Genomic DNA, 19,491 nt, shown 5'->3' with positions numbered 1-19,491 from the left:
GAAATGCCCCGGCTCAAACGTACACAATAATAGACAAGAGGTTCGGTCTCAGGCGCTACGCACATGGGTAACCGAGATTAATACAACAACTGTGTTCATCGATCAATCGTACATTCCGTACCTCTTACTTTCCAAAACAAGATGCGGCTCAGGAACGTACATATCCTCGTCATCGTCTTGGCTGCTGGTCAGACCACAGCCGTTACTCAAATTACCGATGACCATATGGCGAGCCTCCTTAGCCAAGGAGGTGCAGAGCTTGCAGACCTCTATGCGCCCATGTGGTTTTTTGGCCAGGCTCTGAACCAGCCCCCTTGTTACCCGACATGGGCCTTTGGTGGCTCTCCTACTTCCAATGATGTGTACGACAGCACCCACAAGACCCCTGCGGCGGCACAGTGTGAGTATCCGGACGTTGGATGCAAGTGTCGTAACCCAGGAATGGCCACTAACAACAGGGCACCGGACTTTCCGATCTACTATACCTTTAAGAGGTGTAGTGATACCGAAGTGCGAGTGGCATATAATCTCTTCTATGAGAAGGACGGTGCCAAAGTCATCGGGGTTATTGACACTGGCCATGACTAGTGAGTGTTGGCACTCACTCCATTATTCAAGACATCTTTAACGGCCACAGCGACTGGGAGAGAGTTATAGTCATCCATTCCCGAGATAACAACAACATGTGGGCACCCTCGCGAGCACTTCTCTCCTCCCATAGCGGCTATCACAACCTAGCCTGGGGAGATATTCAGAATACCCTCACCACGAAAGAGATTCAGGCTGGAGATTCCAATGACCCCAATGGGGTCCGAAATAATGATCACCCCAAGGTCTATATCTCTTGGTCGAAGCATGCCCATTTCGATACGCGCAATACTGGCTGGGTTGACCCAATCAGTCAGTCAACAGATAACGCATTCCGAAGTAATGATTGGTGGCATTATGTCGACAAGAAATACTATGTAAGTTCCTTCCTGAAGCACGGCAATCCTGATTGTTTTGACTCATGAGCGCAGATCTTATCGGATAATTCTACCGACGCCGGCAAAGCTCTGGGAGGTGTTGACTGGGGTAGTGCCACCAGTAACCCCCCTTATGTGCAGGAATCTATTTGTACTGCCGAGAATTCTTGAATGTGTCACAAATATGTATAGAATTATTTGTGTAAAGAGTTTAGACAGATGCTTCATGTAGAAGTATCCATCGAGTTATAGATAAGTCCAATCATATCGCAAGCGATTAAGATTAATCAGGCACAAAAATACATGACGTCGACGGATATTAAATGGTCCCCACCATCCAACAAACTTATCCTCCTGGGCAACTTCTTATCAACCCTTGCTCAAAACACACGATCAAGGACGTATTCAGGGTCAGAGCAAATAGCATAGCTCAGGTACATCTTCACTTTCGTCTCAGCTTCGCAATTGAACCACCCCAAGGTGAAAAATTAGTCTCCCCCCACTTCGCCCATACCTCAGAAACGACCATCAACCCCACCTAGACCAACCACTTCTAACTTTATCCTGCATGCGCTGACCTCCACTGTGACAGAACGCACGGAAATTAGATATATAAAACTATATACAATATAGTTAAAGAAGATGTCCTGGGTTCAGAAGACTTTCTCCCTCCCCCCACAGGCTCGCGGCTCGTACCTAATCACGGACTACGTTGAAACTCAACTGCCGGAGATCAAGAACTACAAAGTCGGCATCTTGCACCTCTTCATCAAGCATACGAGCTGCGCTCTTTCACTAAATGAGAACTGGGACGATGATGTTCAGGCAGATATGACTGATGCGCTTGAGCGAATTGTGCCCTATGATAAGAAGGGTAACCTCTACCGCCATTCTGCGGAAGGAGAGGACGATATGCCGGTACTTATAACCTTTCCCCTCTATACTACGCCCTTATCTCGGCTGCGATTAGGTATCTTTGAGGAGCTTGGGCTGATTTTTGCATTAGGCACATGTGAAATCCGCGTTGATTGGTGCTTCGGTTAGCATCCCTATCTCCAATGGGCAGTTGGCCACCGGTACTTGGCAGGGGATTTGGTATTTGGAGTTCAGGGCTCATAAGCATAGAAGAAATGTTGTCGCAACCATCCAGGGAGAGAAGAGCGAGTGACTCGATAGCAATATAAGGGGGAATTTATGATTTATGATGTTATATGAATGTTGATAGGCTTAGAAAAGGTGCTGTGGTGTGTAGGTGTTGATTGCTTCGTATATAATATCGCACATATGTAGATATAATACGGATGAATTCTTTCCCTATCATGAAGAGATCTAATTTAATAGAACGGTCTATCCTTTCTCATCAACTCTGTCGTGATACCGGAAGTCACAAGCGGTTGCCACGATCCAAACATAGATGTCTAATTTGGTTTCCGTACTACATTACTAGTCAACCCATCATCGTTTGATATGGAAACATTTTATTCTAACTCATTGATCGGTACAATCTGTACAACGCCCTTCTGAAGGCAAAAGAGAGGGCAGGAAAAACAAACAATCATCAACGCCAAAAACAATGCTTTACCGCTGTTCAAGACCACCCTCGGTGACACGCTGAGTCTCGTTCACCTCAGCGGCGTCACCAGTGGGTTTGAGAGGGTAGCTGGTAGCGGGGAGGGACTCGAGGTATGCACGGTGCTGCTCGTGGGCCTAATACACTATTAGCGATTTGCACGAATCTGAATTCTGGGTGTGGATCTTACAAAAGGCAGTCCGCAGTAGCCGCAGGTAGCAATCTCGGGCTTGTCAGTGTTGATATAGATTCTGGGGTGGCCGAGAGGACCGCCACCACCGTCACAGCTGACTACTCTCTTCTTTGTCCAGCGGACGGGCTGCTTGTGGATGAGCTCAATGGCGGCATAGGGTTGGGGCTAGTTTTGATAATTGTTAGCTGATCGGTCTTTCACTCGTGGTGGCTGCGCAGGTCCATGTTTCGGATCTTGTCCGTCCAACCACCACAGCACAACATTCAATTGCAATTGTAATGCCCCAGCATACCTGCATCTCCATGATTGTCTGCTCGAAGCGAGGTCCAGTCATAGCCTTCTCTCTTGGCTGCTGGCTGGCGGCCCAGGTCCTGGCACGGTTAGGAGCCTGAAGCTGGCGGTTGCGCTCACCAGCCTCGACATCCTCCCTCAAGGGCGCATCCCGGGAGCCCATAGCATCAACTGGAGTGGCATTGGTGGCGGATACATTGGGCTTGGGCGGTTGCGGGGGGTTCGGGTCGTTGGCTTGGATGTTGTTCTCGGAAAAACGAGGGACGGTGGTGGAGTAGCTGGCCCGGGCGGCAACGCGAGGAGTCCAGGCGGCAGAGAATGCTGCGATCCGGCTTCGAGCCAAAGGCAACATGTTGAGCAATTGAGTCCCCAGGACTTGGTGCAGAGGGCAATTGTGGATGGCGGGTGAAGCGGAGGTGAGAAGTCGGCTTCAAAGGGTGAGGTTTGCGGGAGCTCGCGCCGCCGCTTGAAGAGCCAATCGGCGTCTCTCCTGCGGCTGCTGACCCAAATTCTGCCGCTTGCGAATTTGTTCCGCTTTTGGCTCATGTTTTTTTGTCGCGCTTTATTTCATGGCTATAGCTACATAATTTTTGCACGATACATTAATAGAAAAGGTTCTCTTTAGGTCCTTTTTAGTTTGGGCAACCCTTCTGTTGCAATTCCATCATGCCCGGCTCTCCTGCGACTGGCTCCAAGCCAGAGAAGACAATGTCTTCACGTCTTCTTACAATGAAAGTATGTCGCTTGCATTTGGGTCTTTAGGATGTTATACGGTCTTTGTCAACTAGAGCTTTGCGAACAGAAACTGATTGATTCAAGTTTATGCAACGAGCTGCCGCTACAGCTGCCGCTAAAGAATCGTCTCAGCCGCCTTCCACCGAAGGTTCAAACACACCCACCACAAAACGCCAAAGAGTCGCCCCCGGTGAACAACCTCAAAGTCCTGCAGCTACACCGTCAAAGGATCTTGAGGCCATCTCAGCTGCTCTTGCGGCAGAAGAAGAGAAACGCAGGGAAGCTATTGCTCGTCAGGCTGCGGAATCGGGCGAGACAGAATGGGTGCTTGATTTTGGTGCTGAAAGCCCTGTGAACCAATATGCCCCGCCGCCGTTCATTGTTGCCGATGCTTCCCTCGACGCTGACGATGACGATGACTTGGCATATGGGGGGAGACAGGCGTATGGTAACTTCAAGCGGAAGAAGAAGACTGAGGTTTGTTCGCATCTTCAAACTGCGGGAATCGTCTTGCTGACCATCATAGACACGCGTCGCGGGTGGTGATGAGTCTGGTTCAGAGGACGAAGATGATGACGAAGATGACGTTGACTCTATGATCAAAAAAGCCAAAGCAAAGGCCTCGAAGCAACCTCCGAAGGTGAAGCTCTCGCAATTAACGAGTATATCTGGTGGACGTCAAGGTTCTGTTGGAGGGAACAAGTCTCAGAAGAAGCGCAAACACAAATAAAGTAGTTCTGTCTGAGAATCATTCGCCATCCTGCGGAACAACACGATGACATTGCCTACGGGCCTCACGCCAGCATTCATATCCCCAAAGCGTGCGGCGTCTTCATCCACAGGTGTGCCACCGACTTCTTCGGACTACGAAGAGATACAATGGGCATACATATATTGCGCTTTCCTCTGTTCTCGTTGGTGCGCTTTGCTTTCCAGCAGCTTCGGAGCTGAACCACATGCTTGGAACCCAATGCTACTTACCACACTAGTGCAGCGCCGCTTTGATATCAGGGCTCCCCCTCCGCTTATGGGCATCGTTTCCCACAAAGCCGACATCGAAAGTAGCGTTTCGGATGGGCAGCTCCTCAACATTGAGCACGAAAGACTCGCTTTGGTGTCTAGCGTGGCTCTGCTGTCTTCTTGAATGGGATAGCATAATGTGCGGCCTCGGGTTTCCATCTCTATCAACCTTGCTCAAAAACAGACGACAGCGTAGTTGAATTCCCTCTATAGTGCCGGAAATCAAGAATCGAATTCAACATGAATTTACGAAGCTGAGCAGATGAGATCACTCGCGTTCAGCACTTAGTCGCTTGGATATTTCATTTACTGTCTACGTAGCTTGCAGTCGTTTATAAAATGTATGAGTTTGTCAAAGTCACTAATCACAATATATAAGCGGGACTATATCCAGCTATTCTCTCTTACAAGATGCCGAAGCATACTATTTCTTTCGATCCGTTTAGAATATGATTAATCTCAGGGAATTTCTTTCACGCGGAGAAGCTGATATGTTCAGTTGGTGTGTCAGCGTGGAAAAGATCCTCCTATAGTCAAGAGGACTGAAGCAATAGCCAGCACTGTGCAGCATACAGAGTTCCACCTAAGAAGCTTTCTTATTTGTGATTCCCTCAATTTGTTTGCTCACACCCTGTAAATGGTCCCCTTTCACAAACCACATATTGTCTGGGTGTATTCATTGACAGTCTCTCCTCTTTTACCGCGTTCTGCCCCTGATGCTCTCGCGTTTATGCCAATAGATCCATATTGCTCTACTCTAGCATGTTGCTAGAATCTTACCCGCCGTTCCATATCACTAGCTTGGAATATATCTTCTTACGAAGCAATTAACTTAAGCCAGGCAGGCTGCTTTTACTAAGTAGGATTTCTTTAAACCAGACCAAGGTGTTAGTATCTTCACGGTGTTCCGGCCATTGGCCCTAACAAGACATGACCTCTATCATCCATCCATTATGAGTGACATGATTTCCGAGACTTACAACCTTGGCGACATGATCCACCACTTTTATTTGTCTTCGAGATCTATTGATTAGACTTGGAGCCTTGCGCACGGTTCGATTATGAGGGCTACATTGCCGGCGATCTGCCAATAAAAGATCTTTGATCGACCTATATTCTATATTCAGTCAACATGGTATAATGGTGCCAGAAAATATACACATCACTGTAGGAGATATTTCCATCTACTAGAAATGTCTATCGATGTCACTATTATGGTTCCCATTAAATTGATTAAGATCAAGAGAGTGTTAAAGAATGTAAAGACCACACAATCTATTTACACTCATAGATATGATCAGTATACCACTTATGCGCCTCAATACTCTGCGTCTTCTGTCCAGCATTCCCCATATCAGAGTCGGCCTCATTGATCATCTCGATATCCGCCGTGCCAACAGCCTCATTGTTCCCCACGGGGATCCAATACTCCGGACTAATCTGATGATACCCGAGCAGACGAGGCGGCAAGCGAGGAACAATATCATTAGAATGAGTAACACGGAAATTAGAGCCCTGACCCGAGACATAGTCGGCGAATTCCTGATTGCCCACACGAGGCGCTCCATAGGTATACTATTCCCGTCACGTTAGCACTGCACTTATACCGTAGAACCAAGCCCATAAGAGAAAAAGAAAAAGAGAGGATAATACTCACCAACTCAACCTTAGACCCCGAATTTCGCAACGCAGTTGCCGCAATAGTCCCAACTGCGCCACCGAAACTATGCCCGGTCACGGCAAGTTTGAAACCAGGATAAGCCTGGAGGGCTTTCTTCACGCCATCCAGCGTAGCGGTAGCTACTGACTCCCATGACTTCCAGAAGCCGGTGTGCACTTTGCACCCGTCACAGAGTTCATCGACATCCTCTTTTGCGAGCTGGATGTTGGCAGCCCATGTCTCTATCGATCTGGTTCCTCGGAAGGAGAGAACAATTTGCTTGTTTGACTCATCTACGGCGAGGAACCCGGCCACATCGCCAAAGGCTTCGTTGCTGTTTTAGTTCAAAGTTAGCGGGCTTGGGGGTGACATGGGATGTATAGGTACTTGTGATTAAGTCAGTTAGACATACTCTTCAAACTCGGTCAGAGTCTTGGTATTCGCTCCCTCGACAAGAGGACAGTTCCCAACTGAGCAGGTGAGCTTTGTATCAGGGGAATTTGTATTGGCGGAACAGTATGCTGCTGCCGCGTACTGGGCGTATAGAGTGAGTTGTTGGAGGAATTGTGGCGAGACCTCTAAATCCATCATTAGAATCTGACGTCTCATATGACAGGATACCTCATGCTCAGGGGTAGCATTCTACACTCACCTCGAGGGACTATTTGAGCCGAAGAAGAAGGGGCAGCAACGCCCAGTCCTGCACAGGCCGCGAATGCCGTTAAAACTTTGCCGAGATGGTGCATTGCGCGAATATTATATAAAGAATAATGATATATGTACTAAACAAAGAAAAAGAAAAAGTCAATTGAAATGAGAGGACAGGTCAAAGGGACAGAAGATAAGCCCTATGAACCCAAAATTTAGCCCCTTGAATGCCACAACGCCGGAGGCACTCAAACCTGTTGTTTCTCCCTTATTCACATCGATTCAGAGTCATCCATGGAACCCTTAAACAACCTTATATGTCTAGACACGGACAGGCAGCACTCGCCGAGCCCAACTACTGTACTCCCCACACCAGGAGGTCAAACTCCCCAACGGTATTCCGGTGGGAGACACAGATCACATTCGCCAAGATGCATCGTAGCGTATCCCATAGTATCAGGCAATAAAGCTCAAACAATAGGAGAAGAAAGATCCATGCAAAATTGAAGATCGGCACTGTGAAGAGGCTTGGGCCACCTGCAATAGGAACGAATCAGAAAGCAAGACCACAGGCCATGGAGGCTACAGTGTAAGAATTCTTCGCAGAGTGTATACAATAGAAAAGCTAAGTCACCCGCGTCCCTGCGCCAAGTTCATAGTTCCCATCTCTATCCATGGATTCGCTAGTGGGGACTGTCCCAATTCCTTACCCTAACGGTTAACGAACAGCTAATTCAGGTCCCAGGGATGGACGCGACCAATGAACGGTTCTTGCTAGCTCGTTTTGTCTCATGGGTGATCCTTTCTTTTTGTTCCGTTCCGTAGATGTACTTAGTGCTTATCACTGAGCTAAGTATCTCTGCCGTAGAGGAATTTTTTTTTTCGAACCAACGGGGGATCTTGTTGTTATATCGCCGATATTTCCCCCTTCGGAAGGATTCCGTTTACTCTATATTAGTTAAACGAGGCTTGGGACATTGAGTGAGCACGTTTTGGTCTACTAGTAGGTGCTACTTTGGAAAAGGGTCCAATGAGGTTGGATTTAGGGCTGTCTTTCTCATTCTTTCGTTGTATGGGGTTTGGGGTTTACTGTGGTGTGACAGTAGTTTGTTGGGAGACTTTTGGCGTATCTCGTGCTATTAAGGACCGACAGTTGTGAAGGATACGCGATGATGAATCACTAGCCGACCCCGTTTCTCCTTCCGTATAGTTGCAGATGCTTTCTGTAGGGGCTGTGGATTCCATGTAGGCGCGGGCGGTTGGTGTGCGCTCATTATCCGATGCTCAGCATTCTATGCATACCATTTTATTTTGTAATGTTTTGGAGAAAGGATGGATCATTATCGGAAAAATACAACAGAGAACATCCCGCTCCTTAAAACGCCGGCCAATAACAAAACTCATCATGTCTTTGAAGAAATGGTAATCAACGGGACGCAAACAGACTAACGTCCAATTGTTGAGTAACGCATATACGTACTCACCTCCGGGCTAGGTCAGTCCTCACTGTGCTCCATTCTCGGTTGTATCTCCAGTGTAGTCGGCCATTCCCTCGTCCTGCCCTTCATTGTCTCCTGCGAGGACCTTCGTCTTCGGGATCTGGCCTTCAGGCAGCGGTGTACCCGGGGTCGCGGCGACGACGTTGTCGTTCTCATCCACAAATTCGAAGTTATACCGAGACAGCAGGTGAGGGATAGCCGACAGTTGTGGACCATAGCGGGCGGTGTTGTCGTACAGTTCAAACAGCGGCACAGCAAGAAGCTTCATGTTCTTCGGTACTGAGAGGACCTCTGGAAAGGAACGAAGTTAGACAGGTACAACATGCAAAAGGAACGAGAGTCGAGAGTAGAAACTCACTCTTCTTAGGCAGCTGAATGAAGTACAACTTCTTGCACTCCTTTGGCCGAGTAACATGGCCAGGCAGGAAGGGATACATGAAGGTCTCGAAATTGGGCCGCCACCATTGCGCAAGTGTGTCGCCGATTTCCCAGTCCTCATTGACGCCTTCTCCTGAAAACTGCGACCCGACAGGCGCAAGGCGCTCGTTTAGTCGCTTCTTGAAACCCTCCACCTCGTCGTCTTCGAAGTGAAGATAGTCGCCCGGACTAGGTTGATGGTCAGTCTACGGTTCTTTTTGGTATGTCGCACTGCAGGCCACGGTAGTCGATGTAGGTAAGGCAACAACGTACAGCTTGAAAAAGGCATTGGCGATTTGTAGCATCAACACGTGAGGATGGTTATGTTCATGGCAAACAAGGACACCTTCACAAGTCCGTCTCATGCCATGCTGCTCGTAATGTTCCTCAAGGCGCTTTAGACGGGCCAGGACTGAGGGGTCCTCCTCCGGTTGCGTTTCCTTGGTGCCGAATGTGTAATTGGAGAGTGGATATAGACGGATTGTTTGAGGTTGCTGAGCGGAGAAATCTTTAGGGATGATAGGCCTACAAGGAATAAAATATCAGTAACCGCCAGTGAGCGAGCGAAGTCGTAGGTAAGTCCGGTAGACGAAACAGAGAACATACGGGCGAGAGCTTTGCATCGCCGTCGCCGTGGTAGTTGACATTTTGACGATTATCTGTTTTCAGCAATCAAAGATGCAATATTGATGCGAGTTAAATTTCAAATAAATGTGGAATTGAGTAAAATTTGACGCGGCTGCATTCAGTCGCAACTTCGATGCGGCGGAGGTCAACCGGAGCACTGATGGAGAAGTGGATGGAGTAGACCGTAGTTAGCTTTGTTATGGCCATCGGGCTCGCCCCGCGAAAACATTCCACCGCCCCGAGGAGGGCGCCATTTACACTGATGTTCGACAGAACCAGAGCACAATAGTTCATGTACGTCCAGTCTATGACGATCTATGAGAAAGCAAGGTGTCTCCAATTCTTTCCGCTATGTCTCAATCAGATTTGGGATTATTTTTAAATGTTCAGCGAGCATTGAATAATGTTATATCAATATCTGAACCGCTTGGTTTCTAAATGGATCTACTGCGTACATATCAAGATCTCATAGCTCCAATAACCCCAACCGATGCCTTACCCATCACTCACCCCAACACCCACATGTTCAATACCGAATCTATACAGATTGACTATGTCTAAGAGAAAATAGGAATACACCTCTGAGATTCTACTCTTAGAGCTTGGCATCAAAGTCCTCATATTCGCTCAAGTCCGTCACTGGGCTAGGGCCAGCGCTGACAGCAAGGCGTGCCTTGAACTCGGAAACATTGGTGATAAAGGTCGGGTGGTGGTTTTCTCCAAGTTTTCCAACACCATTCGTCACGGATGCTTCCTTGTTAGACTCAAGTCCGAGTTGCTTCAAATGTAAGCCGATGTTCTGTTCGGCCTGTTCAAGAACCGGCTTAATTTGCTCCTCGGACAGATTCACCTCAGAAGTAAGGAACGTCTTAAGAGCAGCCAAAATCTGACCCTCGTTGCCAGCGGAAATATTGAGTTTTTCAATTGCGATCTTCAGGCGATCGTTATCGACGGCAAACCCAGCAGTCTCCAACTGCTTAGCAAGTAGCGACGATAACGCAGAGTTTCTCTCGTTGGGCTCGGTGGTATCGGCGCCAGCCTGAGCCTTCAGATGCACTGACAGCTTACCCCGTGTTGTTGACTCGGGATCAATATACTGTTGATAAAATTTGATAAGGTCGGATTTGCTCAAGGTCCGGACGTTAGCAGCGTCGGACTCGTTCTGCATGAAGTCGAAATATTCAGAACCAACATGGGTCCAGAACCGAGTGGTCTCGGAGCCCAGATTCTTCAGTTTCTCTAAGCGCTTATTGACGACACTCCGTTTGTGGCCCTCGAACTCTTCATCGGACATCTCTTCTAACGCCTTGCCAAAGTTGCTCAGGAATGCATTGATTCTGGATTCCAGATACTGGGCAGTGCGCTCACTCTGGATAATGACTCGGTAACCGATAGTCGTGGCTGAATAACGTGCACCACTCCAAACGACGTACCCCAGTTGCTCTTTGCTTCGGAGTTGGTCGAATGCAGGCTCGTCGGTCATTTGGGCAAACAGCAAAAGCTTCGCGCGGAGAGTGTCGTCTGTCATGTTTCCGACAAACAGATAATATTCTATGCAGTGGTTGACGTTTGCGGGATCCTTCAGTGCCCGCTCATAGATAAAGTCGGACCCAGGAGGGACGATCACGTTGCGCCTTACATGCCATTGAGACTGGGGCAAGGGACGGCTCTCAAGAATGCTCTCCACAGAATCTGTCATCCGAAGGGCGTCCTCTTTGTACACGTTACCGTGCGCTAACACCTCTATATGATTCTGGCGGAGCAGCTGGGGGAAGAAGCACGAGATATCCTCGGATTCAATGTGCTCCAGTTCAGCAGCATATTGCTCATTGAGCCACGCTTTCTCGGCAGTCAGATAACGGGTGTAGTCGCCAACTTGATAGAACGGCTGCTGATACTCCGCGTTCTTATATCCTCGTGACAAGCGTTCCTTGATGACATGGAACCGGTCTGGGTTGACAACTAGGTCACGCATGCTAGTGAGTACCTTCTCAAGAAGCACTGCCATTTTGTCATTATATCCGCCAACCGAGACATCAAGCCCAAAAATACTGGCAGAAAGGTTATAGTCCAGTCCGGCAAGCTCAGCATCGTAGGAATATTCCACCAAAGCATCTCTGACAAGCTCACAATATAACTTTGATTTTACAAGGTTTGCTGGGGTAGCCCACACCAATGGATTCCGGAGAGTGACATGGAGAGTGGCTTTAGGCACCCAAAACCGATCGTCCTTCTTGAACCAGAGACGTACATGATCATCATGGCGAATAAGCTTTGGGGTCTTTGCTGGCTCCGAGACCTCCTTCTTCTCCACGGAGAGTCGTGTGGGGACGAATTCGTTTTCATGGGGCATGTGCAGACCAGAAAGCCTAGTTTCCGGGGTGCTATTCAAGGCTTCCTGAATCTCAGCCAAGAAGTCTTTCGGGACGTCCTCGACCTTGTATTCGGTGCCGTACCATTTCTCCCTAAGGTCCCAGTCTCCCGGGTAGTCCTGAGCAACGACAACCATTCTGAAATTATCGGCGCGCAAGTACGACAGTGCCTTTTTGATCAACTCCGGGTTGTAGCTCCTCAGGAGAGAGCCGCTGAGCAACCAATCCCGAGGCAATGGCTTCTGCATGACGCTACTCAGGCGACTAGTGAATCGGCTGGCCGGCGTCTTCTGTTTGAACCGAAATTCGACCTCTGCTAGATTCTTCATTTCGTCGAAGATCCACTGCTCGGGCTCCCGTTCCTTGATCAACGCAATATATTCAAACACCGCCTTAGCGACTTCACGGTATTGCCGTAAACCCTCCTTTGTCAACCGTATCGAGATGGTGAAAAAAGCAGATCCTGGGCAAATGGGCATAACACCAGCAGACAAGCCATTGGCCCAACCTTTTGCCTTCACATAAGCCAAAATACTGCCAGGACCTTCATGACCAATCAAGTGACTGATATACCGGCTTGGTTGGGACTCATACATATGCTCCTCGTCTAAGAAAGGGAAGTAGATGTCAAGCGAACGAGTATCCATTACAGGCTTGGCAAAAACCTGTTTACACATATCGTCGGCTAGCCAAGGCTGAGCATCGTCCCAACGGTTTTGTGGCAGATCTTTATTCTTTACACCAGCAAAGAGATCTCCAACCCATTGCTCCATTTCGTCCAATGTTTCGCGTCCTAGAACCACCAACTTCATCCGATTAGAGGAGTAATGCTTCTCATAGAATTTGATGAACTCATCGCGAACGTTCAGCCCGCGTTTTTGCGGCTCTTCTTTCAACGTCTGCAAATTGCCCGTGGAAAAATGGTGATAGGGATGTGCAGGATTTGAGAGAGACTTGTTTAGTTGCATTAAACGCCACAGGTCGCTTTGCAAATTCTTCTTGTTTTCAGAATCTACCGCCCTCAGCTCGCGGTCCAGCGTTGACTCTAAGAAAAGCGGCGCCACGAAAAATTGCGCAAAGCGATCGAGAGCGCCATATAAAGGAGACGATTTACTACTATTCGGGGATTCAGAGCTGTTCGTCTGTCCGGTAGGGGTTGTCCCGTTTGTCGTGGTACTATTGCTACTGGACGACCCATCGCTCGACTCTGAGGTGGCAGACACTTCAAAAAAGTAGTTCGTCTCCGTGGCAGCAGTGTAAGCGTTAGACGATCCAGAATGGGATGCTAGATATTGGTTGTATGCGTTTTCCTTAGGATACTGTGTTCATGGCACGGGTTAGCTACCGGTCATGTGCTCAAGAAGAGGGCAGGGTGAGCACGCCAGCACGATCTAACCTACCTTTTCAGTTCCCATGAAGAGTAAATGCTCAACAGCATGAGCCATGCCTGGCATATCATCTGCATCTGAAAAATTGCCAACATTAACATTGACGGCTGCGCTTGCCTTGTCCGTATCAGGGTCATGAACAAGTAGGGCCTCCAGCTTGTTCGGGAGACGAATGACGCGGTACGAGCGGTCATCCAACTCCGGCTTGTCCAGCTGCTCCGTGATGCGTTCTATCGAGGCCATGGCTGCGGTTCTGGTAGAAAATGGAGCACGAATCGACAAGAGATGGGAATGATGAGTGCACACGCGGGATGACCAGGGAGAGCGATGCGAGAAGAACCGTGGCGAAATCGATGAAGGAGAGGCGATCGCCGCAAGGGCGCCGGAATTTGCAATAGAGCGATAAACTGGAGTTGAAAATGAGAGACTCCTAGCGTTCCACAGGCGGAGGGCTGCAGAGGACGGGGACCTTGGAGGCATGCGAGAACGGGATTGATTATCTTAAGAAGCCGCTCGAGCGAGCTCCCGGCGGCGAACTTATGAATGTGGCCACCCGGGTCAATGCGGGTCCACGTCAGTTGGATAAGGAGGTAGTCCCCACAAAGAAACTTTACAACGAGAATAAGGTATGCCCAGGAGTAGCAATAAGAGAGAGGTTGGGAGAAAGAATGACAACGATCACGACATTTCAACAATGCTGTTCAACACAAGGAAACCATTGGATGATGATTAATGGCAGGGCGGTGAGGTGGAGATTCCCTCGGATTGCAGGCGGTGAGGCCTCCTCCCCACAATAATGCATCCCCAAAAAGGGCCTCCTCCATACAGACCATCACTGATCAGGGTTAGTATACTTTTAGGCATGTACATCCCCTCAGCTCAGGCAGCGTTCTACGTTTTCCAGAGACGCAAAGGGATAGTCACCCACGGAATTGTCTTGTACAGTGAGTCATTGACCAACGACGGCCATTTCCCAATGACTGGAGAGCATTGTTAGAATATCCACCGTCATACAAAATTTAGGACCTATTTATTCTTGTTACTTTCGAAAGGCAGCAGTTGAAATGCACAAATATCTGTAAATAACCAGGTAGTATAGTTATTTTTGTCACCATTATTAACAACGGCTCTTTGTTCATTGGGATTTACATAAACTCCACATTATATATGTAACGGCGGGAACCTATATAGATACAAAACAGGCAATCTGAATCGTATATTCAGATTTATGTGATCTTTTGGTCTTGTGGAATATATACTAGCCTCTGATATGGTCAAAGTTGGACTCGGCCCTTGCGGACTCGTAAACCCCAGTACCCCTACTTGGTTGTCGTTGCTCCTAGTCGCTTTCGCAATACTTACAAGCTGTGAGAGAGTTTGCACTAGTATTGTCTATTCACTCTCTGACAGACTCGCTCTCTCTATGATCTCCAAGAATTCCTTGTTCTATAAATAAACAATTAGTAAGTCAAGTCCTCCAACAATACCTATACTACTCCTACAGTCCTACTCACGCAATCGTTGGAAATTCCACAAAACCAAGTGAGGACAGAATGTGGATCTTTATATTTAGATAGTGTTGGATGATCTCAAACTGATTCGCAATGGAGAAAGATTTTTATAGGCATGATATCAGGAAGATTATAGGCGGTTGGTCAAAGAAAAGAAGAAAAGAAGAATAGTTGTTTAAAAAAACGGCAGATAATCTGTACCTAGGGAGTTTTGGGGAAATTTCTTCCACAGAATGAATCCGAATAGTCGAGTTTTCATCTTCATATTGTTATTTATGTAAGTTGTAACACCCATTCAATAACTATGACTATACTAGTGCTATCTTAACCAGAATCCCCAACGTGAGACGGGGAAATTAAATATATTTAGTATAATATGATAGATAGAGACTGTATTGTATATATATATATATATATATATATATGTAGAGAAAAGAATACTTAAATAAATCTATAAAGAATAATCCTTTAAGTGCTAGCTGTCCTTTCCCGGCCATTATAATCCTCTACCTTGTACGAAGTATATCCATCTTCAATAAGGTACGCTAGACAAGGGTCTATAACAGGCGTAAATACATAAAATTTCCCCACATTCGGAACATCAATCCGCTCGGAACCCTCCTCCGACGAAGTATATAACCACTTGGATTTACTACATTCAGAAAAACATATATCAGCTCCTATTGAAACTATCTGGCAATACCCATATACGCAATAAATATGGACGTATTCAGCTCACTGCAAAATAATGGCCGCCAAATCCATTGCATTGACATGCATACCACCGGCGAGCCAACCCGCATCATCTACTCTGGCTTCCCCAATCTCGAGGGCTCATTACTCTCCAAACGCGATCAAGCGAAGAACCAATACGATGACATCCGCAAACGCTTAATGTTAGAGCCCCGTGGACACGATGGTATGTACGGTGCTATCATCATCCCTGAGACGGAGCTAGTGATGTCCGGGGAAGCTGATATCGGTGTCCTGTTTACGCATAATGAGGGGTACTCCACTATGTGCGGGCACGCCACTATTGCACTGGGCCGGTTCTTGGTCGACACCCATGACCTGAATGTGTTTCCGCGAAGAGAGACCTTGAAGTTTGATGCAGATAGCCAGAGTGTTAAGGTTAATCTTCACGCACCATGCGGGTTGATCAGGATTACTGTGCCTACTACGCCAGATGGAAAGAAATCCGATCCTTCGCGCTCGGTGTCGTTTCTGTCCGTTCCTTCTTTTGCACCGGCTGTGCAACTAAGGATTCCTATCCCATCGGAAGTTCGCTGGCCTGAACTAGGAACAAGGGACTCGATCGTTTTGGATCTCAGCTACGGAGGGGCATACTACGCTCTCGTCGATACCGAAGAGCTCGGCTTCAAAACCTTGAAAGATGTGGACCTCGATGCTACTACGCGTTGTAGTCAGAAATTATTGCCCTATTTGAGAACACATCCAGATATTATTTCCGCAATCCAACACCCGGAGGACCGTCGTCTTTCGTTCCTCTACTCTATGATGATTGTAGACTCGAAAACAGGTGTTAAACCTGGAGACGTTGAGGGTACGGAGACTGGGCTTTGCTACTTTGCTGATAGCCAAATCGACCGCTCGCCTACAGGATCCTGCGTCGCAGCGCGCGTGGCGTTGGCATATGAGAAAGGTTTGAGGAAACCTGGGCAACGCTGGGCGTATAACTCATTGGTGTCTAATAAGTTTGGAACCGGGGCATTTACCGCTGAAGTTGCGGGTGAGGATTCCATTACTGATGCCCAGGGCAAGAGTATTCGCTCTGTGGTTGCGAAAGTTGGCGGACAGGCCTTCTATACCGGGGCGATGACATTCGCAGTGGAAGATGAGGATGTGGTATCGAGTAGCGGGTTCACTATGGCTAGTGTAGTATCGTGATATGCTCTAATTCACTTTTGCTGCCCTTGTGCTGACATCTGTAAGCTGTTTCTTTATTTATGGTAAATTCGCTTGTCCAATAAACAAGACACTCGACAATATTGACTGAATTTGTACATAGATGATCTTGATATGAATAACAACCCTGACAAGAAAGGCGTTACAGATATTGAAACAAGATAGATACATAAATAGTGTCAGGATAGTCAAAGGATGAAAACTGTTACTCACTCAAGGCAATTGGTCATATCTCTCACTGGTTCCTTAATATTTTGTGACCAACGTTTATTGTATCCACTGACGTCTAACCTCCACTGCCTAGGGTAATACTCGGTTAAATTGGGCATCCACACCAGTGAATCTGAAGTTTCAGATACTATGTCTAGAATTGAACTAGAGGGAAGCGGTTAGTTGCGTCTAGAGAAGCTCTTGTGCTAGAGACCCTCCAACAGATCATTCCTATGCTAGTAATTCGCAGAGAGGGAAAGAGAAATTTGGCCAACACCCCGGAAGAGATCCTAAGATGACTGTCATGTCTTACCTTGAGTGGATATCTACTCAAAGAAGAGAATCATGCCGGGCTTTTAGGCCCTTAGCGCGTTGATAGAGTCTGCCAGTGCTCCCCCTTCCCTTTGATAGTCTGTTGACCTTTGTAATGTAGTCTCCTATTGCCGATAATGTCCAGCCGCTGCCTTCGAGGTTGTAGTTGATCTTTAACACGCGTATACAAATGAAACAGAAGCGGGAGAGGCAGCGATGACAACAATTGAAACAGGATACATGAACCAGGGCCTATGCAAGGGCTAATTTGGTAACAATGCGCTTGACAATGCGCCTAGAACTCAACAGCTCAAAGCCAGTTTGGTCTATCCAGATTGGAGCTGGATACTAGTGTTCTGTAAGATACTATAAACACATCATAAAATTGGACTGGACTGAACAAAATTCCTAGCTTCCCAAGACTTAGAATTTCCCATTGGATGTTGGAATATTTATTCAACAATTTGTGCATTCATTGTATATTTGAAGGAAATGGGTAAGTTCTTATTACGTACGGAGTGGTGTTATATTGGGTAAGGGTCCTCAGGCTCCACTTGCAGGCTGTGGCTGGGGGTCAGCTTTTAGTTAGCAAACGAAATCAAATGTTCTGCCACCTGTCGCAACTTCTGGCCTGACAGCCTCTCCCCCTGTACTCCGTACAACCCGTCGCAGTCCTTACTGCTTTACGCTATATGACCTATGATTTAAACACGCATTAAGTTATAAACAAAGCCACATTCAGGGAACGGGAAATACCACGGAGGGTCGAGACCCGCGGCGGCATCCACCATAAGTACTCGCCCATCACAACCTCCGCTCTCCTGCCGATCAAATTCCAGTAGCGCAACCATGACCACTGCTCTATCGACTTTGAATTAGATTCAATTGACGCTGTAAATACGACTGAGTTTTTCGATTTTCTGCACGAACCCATCCGAGTTGTTACCCCATCGTCAACACAATGCTATTCTGCGGCGGAGTCCAAGGCCCACGCCGTCGCAATCGCGAAAAGGCCATCCTGGTGACCATTTTCATCATAGGCGCTTTGTACTTTCTGTTCTTCGCGAAGAAGTCTGAACACCGCAAATTCGTTTCCCACAATTCAATACCCTATGAAGGTTCACAGCGAAATCCGCATTCGGGGCAGGTTTCCCCGTCGTCGGTGCCAAAGTCGCAGACTCTCGAGAAGGACCTGGTTGTTGCCAGTATGAAGAAGGACGACGTCTCCTGGCTATATGATAACTTTCCCGAATGGCATAAGAGTATCTACGTGGTGGATGATAAGCAGGCGAAGTTGACAGTGGACTTGAACAAGGGAAGGGAATCTATGGTTTACTTGACGTAAGAGAAGCCCTTGCGCAGGTCGCTCTGAGCGTACGATTGGCTAACTTTGTTACAGATATATCATCGATAACTACGACAACCTCCCCGACGCGATGCTATTCATCCACTCGCAGAGATACCAGTGGCACAATGACGACCCCTACTACGACGGTGTCCCCATGCTCCGCAATTTCCAGCTCCCCTACCTCCTAAAGCAAGGATACGTCAATCTCCGCTGCGCCTGGGTTCTCGGATGTCCGGTGGAGATCCACCCGCTTACTGATACCCATCGTGACGACGTCCATGCAGGCGAGTACTTCAAGACTGGTTTCATGGAGCTCTTCCCTGGTGTCGAGGTGCCGGAGGAAGTTGGGGTTTCATGCTGTGCGCAATTCGGTGTCACGCGATCGAAGGTTCTTGAGCGGCCAAAGAGTGATTATGTACGGTTCAGGAAGTGGTTGGCTGAGACACCGCTGCAGGATGACCTTAGTGGGCGCATCATGGAATATTCATGGCATATGATCTTTGGAAAGGGCCCCGTTTACTGTCCCGCTGCCGAAGAGTGCTACTGCAAGGTGTTCGGGCTGTGCGGCCTATCTTGTCCACACGAGGGAGATTGCGCTGGACGCTACGTGCTCCCTCCCTTTTCTTCACTCCCAGAGGGATGGCCGTATAAGGGTTGGAAGGGCCAGGACCAGGACCCGACCAAGGGTTTGCCTGAAGCTTGATTGTTGCCAAGTCGATGCAGCCATGCCCAGTACGACGAACGCGGTGTTCTGTCAGGAAGCCGGAGACATATCGACCCTACCGTACAACACCCGCAC

At 47.9% G+C, this 19,491-nt stretch overlaps 8 protein-coding genes across 8 annotated transcripts; 4 read left to right on the top strand and 4 right to left on the bottom strand.

Annotated features, from left to right (window-relative positions):
- Positions 1 to 141: 141 nt before the first annotated feature.
- BDV38DRAFT_295177 (YjbQ family protein) lies at positions 142 to 2,275 on the top strand (the record flags this gene model as incomplete). Its single annotated transcript, XM_032062657.1, has 5 exons — positions 142 to 587; positions 638 to 965; positions 1,020 to 1,100; positions 1,599 to 1,883; positions 1,972 to 2,275. The coding sequence occupies 5 exons, from the start codon at positions 142 to 144 to the stop codon at positions 2,131 to 2,133; spliced, it is 1,302 nt and encodes a 433-aa protein (XP_031910793.1). The 3' UTR covers positions 2,134 to 2,275.
- A 34-nt stretch (positions 2,276 to 2,309) lies between these two features.
- BDV38DRAFT_254092 (zinc-finger domain-containing protein) lies at positions 2,310 to 3,440 on the bottom strand. The gene is made up of 3 exons (XM_032055292.1): positions 3,021 to 3,440; positions 2,726 to 2,893; positions 2,310 to 2,672 (listed from the first exon to the last, which is right to left on the bottom strand). The coding sequence occupies exons 1-3, from the start codon at positions 3,369 to 3,371 to the stop codon at positions 2,544 to 2,546; spliced, it is 648 nt and encodes a 215-aa protein (XP_031910792.1). The 5' UTR covers positions 3,372 to 3,440; the 3' UTR covers positions 2,310 to 2,543.
- A 1-nt stretch (position 3,441) lies between these two features.
- On the top strand, positions 3,442 to 5,163 carry BDV38DRAFT_254091 (uncharacterized protein). The gene is made up of 3 exons (XM_032055291.1): positions 3,442 to 3,754; positions 3,839 to 4,231; positions 4,281 to 5,163. Exons 1-3 carry the CDS (start codon positions 3,686 to 3,688, stop codon positions 4,482 to 4,484), a joined length of 666 nt encoding a protein of 221 aa, XP_031910791.1. The 5' UTR covers positions 3,442 to 3,685; the 3' UTR covers positions 4,485 to 5,163.
- Positions 5,164 to 5,934: 771 nt separating this feature from the next.
- On the bottom strand, positions 5,935 to 7,180 carry BDV38DRAFT_295175 (lipase family protein; the record flags this gene model as incomplete). The annotated part of the gene is made up of 4 exons (XM_032062656.1): positions 5,935 to 6,349; positions 6,432 to 6,768; positions 6,847 to 7,012; positions 7,087 to 7,180. 4 exons carry the CDS (start codon positions 7,178 to 7,180, stop codon positions 6,050 to 6,052), a joined length of 897 nt encoding a protein of 298 aa, XP_031910790.1. The 3' UTR covers positions 5,935 to 6,049.
- Positions 7,181 to 8,265: 1,085 nt separating this feature from the next.
- Positions 8,266 to 9,776, bottom strand: BDV38DRAFT_254085 (cleavage and polyadenylation specificity factor subunit 5). Its single transcript, XM_032055290.1, has 4 exons — positions 9,605 to 9,776; positions 9,272 to 9,523; positions 8,940 to 9,187; positions 8,266 to 8,872 (listed from the first exon to the last, which is right to left on the bottom strand). The coding sequence occupies exons 1-4, from the start codon at positions 9,643 to 9,645 to the stop codon at positions 8,586 to 8,588; spliced, it is 828 nt and encodes a 275-aa protein (XP_031910789.1). The 5' UTR covers positions 9,646 to 9,776; the 3' UTR covers positions 8,266 to 8,585.
- BDV38DRAFT_254083 (a-pheromone processing metallopeptidase Ste23) lies at positions 9,775 to 14,463 on the bottom strand. The gene is made up of 2 exons (XM_032055289.1): positions 13,398 to 14,463; positions 9,775 to 13,316 (listed from the first exon to the last, which is right to left on the bottom strand). The coding sequence occupies exons 1-2, from the start codon at positions 13,863 to 13,865 to the stop codon at positions 10,221 to 10,223; spliced, it is 3,564 nt and encodes a 1,187-aa protein (XP_031910788.1). The 5' UTR covers positions 13,866 to 14,463; the 3' UTR covers positions 9,775 to 10,220.
- A 1,153-nt stretch (positions 14,464 to 15,616) lies between these two features.
- Positions 15,617 to 16,804, top strand: BDV38DRAFT_285498 (putative proline racemase; the record flags this gene model as incomplete). The annotated part of the gene is made up of 1 exon (XM_032060496.1): positions 15,617 to 16,804. The coding sequence occupies one exon, from the start codon at positions 15,617 to 15,619 to the stop codon at positions 16,802 to 16,804; it is 1,188 nt and encodes a 395-aa protein (XP_031910787.1).
- Positions 16,805 to 18,305: 1,501 nt separating this feature from the next.
- BDV38DRAFT_273290 (DUF3431 domain-containing protein) lies at positions 18,306 to 19,395 on the top strand (the record flags this gene model as incomplete). The annotated part of the gene is made up of 2 exons (XM_032057653.1): positions 18,306 to 18,685; positions 18,744 to 19,395. The coding sequence occupies 2 exons, from the start codon at positions 18,306 to 18,308 to the stop codon at positions 19,393 to 19,395; spliced, it is 1,032 nt and encodes a 343-aa protein (XP_031910786.1).
- Between the last annotated feature and the right edge of the window lie 96 nt (positions 19,396 to 19,491).

Source organism: Aspergillus pseudotamarii (genome assembly GCF_009193445.1).
Source record: "Aspergillus pseudotamarii strain CBS 117625 unplaced genomic scaffold BDV38scaffold_50, whole genome shotgun sequence".
NCBI classification, from domain to species: domain Eukaryota; kingdom Fungi; phylum Ascomycota; class Eurotiomycetes; order Eurotiales; family Aspergillaceae; genus Aspergillus; species Aspergillus pseudotamarii.
Note: the sequence above shows the minus strand (reverse complement) of the source record. Positions and strands in the feature narration are given on the sequence as shown.

Bases quoted from the DNA above. Each gene is read 5' to 3' on its own strand.
- BDV38DRAFT_254085 (XM_032055290.1), bottom strand. From the start codon at position 9,645: ATGTCAACTACCACGGCGACGGCGATGCAAAGCTCTCGCCC. The intron at 9,524-9,604 runs GTATGTTCTCTG...TATTCCTTGTAG, and splicing joins GCGATGCAAAGCTCTCGCCC to GCCTATCATCCCTAAAGATT. The intron at 9,188-9,271 runs GTACGTTGTTGC...CCATCAACCTAG, and splicing joins GCCAATGCCTTTTTCAAGCT to TCCGGGCGACTATCTTCACT.
- BDV38DRAFT_254092 (XM_032055292.1), bottom strand. From the start codon at position 3,371: ATGTTGCCTTTGGCTCGAAGCCGGATCGCAGCATTCTCTGCCGCCTGG. The intron at 2,894-3,020 runs GTATGCTGGGGC...TATCAAAACTAG, and splicing joins AGACAATCATGGAGATGCAG to CCCCAACCCTATGCCGCCAT. The intron at 2,673-2,725 runs GTAAGATCCACA...ATAGTGTATTAG, and splicing joins GCTACTGCGGACTGCCTTTT to GCCCACGAGCAGCACCGTGC.
- BDV38DRAFT_254091 (XM_032055291.1), top strand. From the start codon at position 3,686: ATGCCCGGCTCTCCTGCGACTGGCTCCAAGCCAGAGAAGACAATGTCT. The intron at 3,755-3,838 runs GTATGTCGCTTG...GATTGATTCAAG, and splicing joins CACGTCTTCTTACAATGAAA to TTTATGCAACGAGCTGCCGC. The intron at 4,232-4,280 runs GTTTGTTCGCAT...TGACCATCATAG, and splicing joins AGCGGAAGAAGAAGACTGAG to ACACGCGTCGCGGGTGGTGA.
- BDV38DRAFT_254083 (XM_032055289.1), bottom strand. From the start codon at position 13,865: ATGCCTCCAAGGTCCCCGTCCTCTGCAGCCCTCCGCCTGTGGAACGCT. The intron at 13,317-13,397 runs GTAGGTTAGATC...CCATGAACACAG, and splicing joins TCTTCATGGGAACTGAAAAG to TATCCTAAGGAAAACGCATA.